General features: G+C 34.8%; 1 protein-coding gene across 1 annotated transcript in view; it reads right to left on the bottom strand.

Moving 5' to 3' along the window:
- LOC109847909 overlaps positions 1-658 on the bottom strand; it is a 3,050-nt gene extending 2,392 nt beyond the window's left edge. The window contains 2 exon segments of the mRNA XM_020417142.1: positions 1-373; positions 491-658. The exon segment at positions 1-373 is cut by the window's left edge and continues 14 nt beyond it. Coding sequence (XP_020272731.1) covers positions 1-373; positions 491-658 — 541 coding nt within the window.

A 6,982-nucleotide genomic window follows, 5' to 3' on the forward strand; every position in this document is an offset into this window, starting at 1 on the left:
CAATCAGCTCGCAGTTGCCCGAACCAGCGATTTGATCGACGAACCCGATCGTCGGGAAACCAACCAGTACCCTAGAGGTCGCACTGACGCCGGAGGAGGCGATGATTTTGGATCGCTGGGGGATGGAGGACCCGGATTCGAGAAAGGAGTAGTCTTTCTCGACGAGGTCGGCGATTTCGATGGGGGAAGTTGCGGAGGAGCAGCTGAGAGGTTGAAGGAGGTGGGATTTGAGTGGGGGGTTGGGGAGAGGAGGAGAGATTAGGGTTAGGGTTTTGGGGTTTAGGTTTAGGGGCTTCGGCGGCAGGAGATGAGAGGGAGGAGGAGGGAGGAGCGAGGGAGAGGGAGAGAGGGATGCTCGTGGTGAGTTGGGTCTCTTGGACTCGGACCCGCTTTCTTGTTAGTATTATTAACCCGCCATAGTTGATGGGCCGAGTTGGCTCACAGTAAATCCTGGCCCAAAAGATTATATGACTCAATTGCACTCAAATACCTTGCAGCTTAACCGAGTATATGCACTTTTATACGCCGGCTTGTATTTGGTTGCACTTGAGTATCCTAAGGGCATCTCCAACCCGGCATCAAAATGGTGCAAACAGTGTATTTTTTGGCACTGTTCCTTCTCCAACCCTGCCCCATTTCTTGCGTCATTTTGGTGCATTTGAACAGTGCTGCACCAAATATGGAGTCACACTGTTCATCGCTTCATTACTGTTCATGTTTTATTTAAATTTATAAAAAAACCCCAATAATATTTAAATTTTATAATTTTACTCCAATTGTATAATTTGGACAAAATATATTATTTTTTTAATTATAAAAATAATGTTAAAATTTAAAAGATATTATTATTAATTATAATATTAAAATCTAGACATTATAATTAAAAGTAGATAAAAAGGAATATGTGAAAAAAATAAAATTTGATATGTAGGGTTAATTGTTGAAATAGTTAAAAATATAGGGAATAGAAAATAATAATATAAAAGTAGATAAAAAGGAATATACTGAGAATATTCTTTTTTGGTGCAAAAAATGGTGCAGTGGGTTGGAGATGAATTACTGTTAGATGTGACTTTTGCATCGTTTTGGTGTAATGGGTTGGAGATGGTCTAAAGCTCTCTAAAGTTGGCACGTTTGCACGTTTCTGTTATCTAAACATTGAGAAAATTCTCTAAAAAAAATTTATGTGAGTGTTATGTATTGTGTTAAGGATAATTTTATCTTTATTTTTTATCTGAAATAACGAATAAACCATTTTTTCTCATTAAATAAAAAAAAACTCTACGAAGTTGGTCACAAATAGGTTTATCAGCTCATTAACCTTGGCGTTGAAGAGGAGAGTAGGATTTATTATTTACCACCTGAAATTATTTCTCATTCTTAAAAAGTAGTGATAATAATAATAAACGAAAATTCATCCAAAATAACTCATACACAATAACCAAAATACACTTTATGTATTGCTTTATTTTATTCTTAGGTTGGGATCAATGATTAGCGATTCACAATTTGAGACATATGGTATATACATGAGGGTTTTCTTGTTTGGATTATTTCGCTCGACGTACTTTGAGACATATGGTATATACATGAGGGTTTTCTTGTTTGGATTATTTCGCTCGACGTACTACATCTCGTATTATAGGTGTCTAAATATTAATTCCATTAAATACGGGGAAAATGATCTAGGTGGACTATGTTTAATAGATAGAGCATCCACATCATCTAGCAGCCCTTCCCTTGGGGGCGGATGGGGGTGATCTTACTGTAGCACTCTAACGCTCTTCTTGTTGTTCTTTTTGTTTTAAAATTTCCTTTTCAGACAGCTCAGTGTTTCGGAGAGCCGCAGGATGACAGAGTTCTAGCATAATCGTCGTCGCGCATTTTAGTAGTTGAGACTCCACTATATTTTTATGTTCTCTTTTTATATCATGTCTATTGTTTTTATTTCCTTATTTTGCATGTTTTGTACCTACACTTATATTTGATTCCACTAGAGGATATTACTGTGATTGGTGAAATGTATTTATGCACATCGTGGGTGCATGACAAATTTGACATCTCTGGATTCACCTTGGACTCCAGCCATTTGTGAAACCAGGGGCGTCACAAATTGCAAGCATCCAAACGGTGAATTTAAAGTTAATTTCTTGCGACAGATGTTGCTGTTAAACCCTAGAGGGGGGGGGGGTGATTAGGGTCTTATGCTAATCTAATCCGATTAAATGCCAATTAAAATTAATTAACAAGTTATCCTAGCAATATGAAATACAACAAGATATGTGAGCTAGGATAAGCAATGTGAACAACAAGATATATCCTAACAAGAGATATAGGCAATGTATATGCAAGGATATAAAACTAACACAATGTGATATATCCTACCAAAGAGATATACAATATGATATATGCAAGGATATGTAACTAAGGGTGATATAAACATAAACAAGATAGTGGATCATATAAATAATGAGCTATGGACAATGGCGATATAAGATATGAACATAAATATAAATGAACGCCAAAGCACACTCAAACAAGCAATATGATCACGGAGTTCGGACCTTCCGTCCTACGTCTCCGCTCCCCACTCCCGGGGAGAAATCCACTATCACAACCGTGTCTCCCTCAAGTGCGCGGTTACAACCTCTCCCTAGGCACGTCAACCGACGCCACTCCTCTTGGGACGATCCCCGACTCTCACCACACACTTCTCACTCGGTGTACAAGTGTATTACAAAGTGATCTCACAATTAAGCACAAATACAGTAAATGATTGTTCTCAAAACAAGGTGAGAACTCAATTAAGCACAACTCTTAGTCACAAACCCACAACCCCAAATTATACTATGAATGTAAATACAATAAGCTCAAAAGGTTGTGTGTGAACAAAGAGATATAAATCAAAACTAAACTCAATGTAGTTCTAGCTTAATAACAATGATAATCAAATATATAAAAAGCTAGAAATAGAGTTTAGAAAACTTCTCAATATATCAAGAGTGGAGGGAGAAGAGTTGGATGCCCAAACACCAATAGATGATCTCCTCAAGCTCTTGTAGAATTGAATCACAAAAACAAACTCTCAATTTGCTTAAAAGCTTTTTAAACACACTTAAACCAAACTAAAACCCTTGTTAAAAACTTTATTAAACTTGATTAAAAACTCTATTAATCTAATTTGAAAAGACATCAGCAATGGGGTATATATACCCACTCAAAGCTCAGCCAAAAACACCCAAAACAAAAGACCAAAAGACCCAGCCAACGGTACAAAAACTAGCCGTTGGAAACAGTAAAAGCCATCGTCGGTCGACCGGAAATTCTGTAGGTCGACCGATGGAAAAGTTCGGTCGACCGACGGAAAATTCGGTCGACCGTTATCCAGGTCGAAAACGAGAAAACGAGCAGACACAAATCCGGTCGACCGGTGCGGTCGACCGATGGAGCTCTCGGTCGACCGGACCGGTCGACCGATGACTCTCTGGAAAAATACTGACGAATGGTCACTAGACCGGTCGACCGTACCGGTCGACCGAAAACTGACATTTCCAGAAAAATCGGTTTTAGAGCTGATTTTAAAACACTGTTTAAAAATATCAAACAAATTCCAAAAAATGTAAAACTTTGGGGAATGATTGTAGACATGATAATAAACATGCTACAACGACTGGTTTCGAAAAAGGACTTCCCAAATGAAAAATATCATCATTTTACAAAATAGTCCAAAACATGAAAATATGAAAATTGATATTTTGATATTTTGACTTAAACAACATTTTGAAACCTTATGAAATGATTGTATAGACTTGATAAAAGATATAATATGTTGTTATGAAGTCTATAACCTAGAAATACAATATTTTCATAAAATTGCATATTCTATGCAATATATTCAAAACACTAAATATGATTTCATTAAATATAAGCTTGTTAAAGGTGAAATCATATATAGGCATATAAACATGAAACAAAATAGTATTTTCCAATTCTATTCATTTGTTTCATAGTAAAACTTGAAAACTATCAAACCAAAACATATATGTATATATATAACTATATATATACAAAAACCAAAACGTGTATGTGTGTATATGATTGAGCTTAAAGTACTAACACACATAATATAAATTCCTAAACTAAATTACCCAAGCAATGATCTTGATCTTCAATAAGCTTGACTTGGTAATCTCGCGGATGAAGCTTGAACTTGGATCTTGAACTTTGAATAGCAAGGCTTCACCGACATTCCGCCAACCTCCTTTGGATATGATCGTTGAAGCTCTATTCCATCCATCCTCCAACAACGTTGTTTGTCTACAAAACATAGGAATGCACAAACACTAGACAAACAACATTAGTAATAAATTGTTTGTTAAACATCATCAAAACAAGAAGGCCAACAATCTCCCCCTTTTTGATGATGACAAACAATTTACAAAAAAGGAATATATGCATGAAGGAAATGAACATATACAAGATAATAACTCACATGCATATAAACAAACAAGATAGATATACTCACAATATTTCTCCCCCTTTGACAACATCAAAAAGGGGACAAAAGAATTAAGAGAGCGAAAGCTCCCCCTACAAATAAGCATGGGTGAGTATGAAGCAAGTATAGGGATTGCTCCCCCTATCAAAATGCCATATGGAATATATGAAATGAATATCATGGCAAACATATGTGAGCATGCATAAATAATATGCCAAAAATCACTCACATTCAAGAGATAATGAGAACATATATAAATATATCAAGATGAACATATTGTCTCATATCAAAAAAGCCAATGTATAAAATAGATTTATGAAATCAAAAGAAGAGAAACATGAGAATCATGTAAAAAGTTTTCAAATAAAAACAAATCAACCAATGAAATCATAAATCAAAGTTTAAATCCAAAACCGATGTTTGATCAATCAAGAAATTTGATCAAACCACATATGGAATACATTATAAGGCACGAATAGATGATCCATAAGCACAAACACATAAATATCATCATATAAGTGAAGTATAATGAATTCAAAGCAACCGATCAAAACAAAATCTCTAACAAAAGAATTTTAAAAGAGGCAACAATATATCAAGCTCTTAAGCTTGTTCCAACCCATATAATCATTCTAGCATCCGGTAAACATGATTTGGGAATAAACACCCAATAAAGCCGGAGGGTTATATAAGTGCAAACCTCTTATCAAAGCAAAAACCAATAATCATGAAAACAAAAGAATTTAACCAACAAAAGGAATTGTTTTCATAAAAGTTTAAAATACATCTTTCAAAACCAAGAAAAAGAAAATTAAAAACAATAAAATTCCTGGTTTAAAATCAAATTTGTTTTGGTACCCAAGTATTATTGGTACCAAAAGGATTAGGGACATGACCCCTATCTTTTAAGCTCAAAGCCCTAGGGTTATGAACCCTCTTAGGCGCATATGGTGCACGAACATGGTCATAACAAAAATTACTCAAATGACCCTTTCGATTGCAATGAGTACAATGGAAAGGAAGCATTTGCTTATGTTGACCAAACGGTTGTGCACGGGAAACTTTAGAAACATTTGCAAACATGGATGGTCTTTTAAAATTGTTTTGCAAATGTGAAACTTTCTTTAAATCAAAACAAAATTTGGCCAAATGACCAAATCTACCACAATGATCACATCTATACACATGAGCATGCTTGTGATGAACTTTATGAGTGTGTGCATGTACATGTGTGTGTGATGAAGAAGCCTTATGAGATGCACAAGAAACATTGATATTACTATTTTTAGATTTTTGTGCATCATAGCAAAATTTAGATAAATGGCCTTTACGACCACAAATAGAGCACTTATAAATTTTGCTATACATGTGTGCATGATGTGTGATATGTTTAGGTGTAGTAGCATGAGACTTAGCACACATGTTCATAAGCTTATCATGGTTTACCATACATGTTTTTAAGGTTGAATCTAAACAAGATATGTGAGTTTTAACTTGACTCAACTCAACATTTTGCATACATGTATAGGAAATAGAAGTAGATAAAACATTATCATTTCTAAAAGAATTAAACTCATTTCTAATAGTTTCTACTTCTATCATGGCATCATTTACATGAGTTAAGCTAGAAATGGATGAGGTCAATTTTTTATTTTTCAAATTTAACATATCATTGTTTTCTTTAAGCATTATATTTTCATTTTCAATGATGTCAAATTTGGACACTAGCTTCTCATGATCGGATTTCAATTCTACATGCTTGCTTTTAAGATCAATAAAATTGTTTTGCAATTTTGTATAGGCATGAGATAATCTATCATATGCACAAGCGAGTTCATTGATGGGAGTAGGCATGCGATAATTTCTCATATGCACTAGCGAGTTCATCAATAGATAAATCATTATCGGAATCGGAATCGCTTACTACACAAGAGTTATCTTCTTGTGGCCGTGTGCATGATGCTCCATATGAACTTGAAGAAGAATTCTCCAAAGCTTGTTGGATTGCCTCCAAGTCCCATTGATGTGCTTCAATAAATTTCCAAAGTTTGTAAACACTATCAAAATGAAAAGCTTGTTCATAGTAAACATTTTGTTATCATGATCGCTCCACTTGGATTTCTCCAATGTGGGCACATTGTAAGCACAATCAATGACTTCCCATAAGTTGATATTTCTAGATTCAACAAATAGTTTAAATCTAGAAGCCTATTGTGCATAGGAAAAATTAATGAATTTAGGAGCAATATTTGATTCATAGCCTAAACGAAATATATTCATATTCATGATATATATATGAAAATATGCAAGCAAGACAAAAGTAATCATAACTAGATTAGCACAAATAAGATAACTTGGATCTTTAACTCAAGGTGGTTAGACCTTAAATCAAAGAGCACCAAGCTCTGATACCAATTGTTAGACCCTAGAGGGGGGGTGATTAGGGTCTTATGCTAATCTAATCCGATTAAATACTAATTAAAA

The sequence above is a fragment of the Asparagus officinalis genome, chromosome 7, assembly GCF_001876935.1.
Source record: "Asparagus officinalis chromosome 7, Aspof.V1, whole genome shotgun sequence".
NCBI classification, from domain to species: domain Eukaryota; kingdom Viridiplantae; phylum Streptophyta; class Magnoliopsida; order Asparagales; family Asparagaceae; genus Asparagus; species Asparagus officinalis.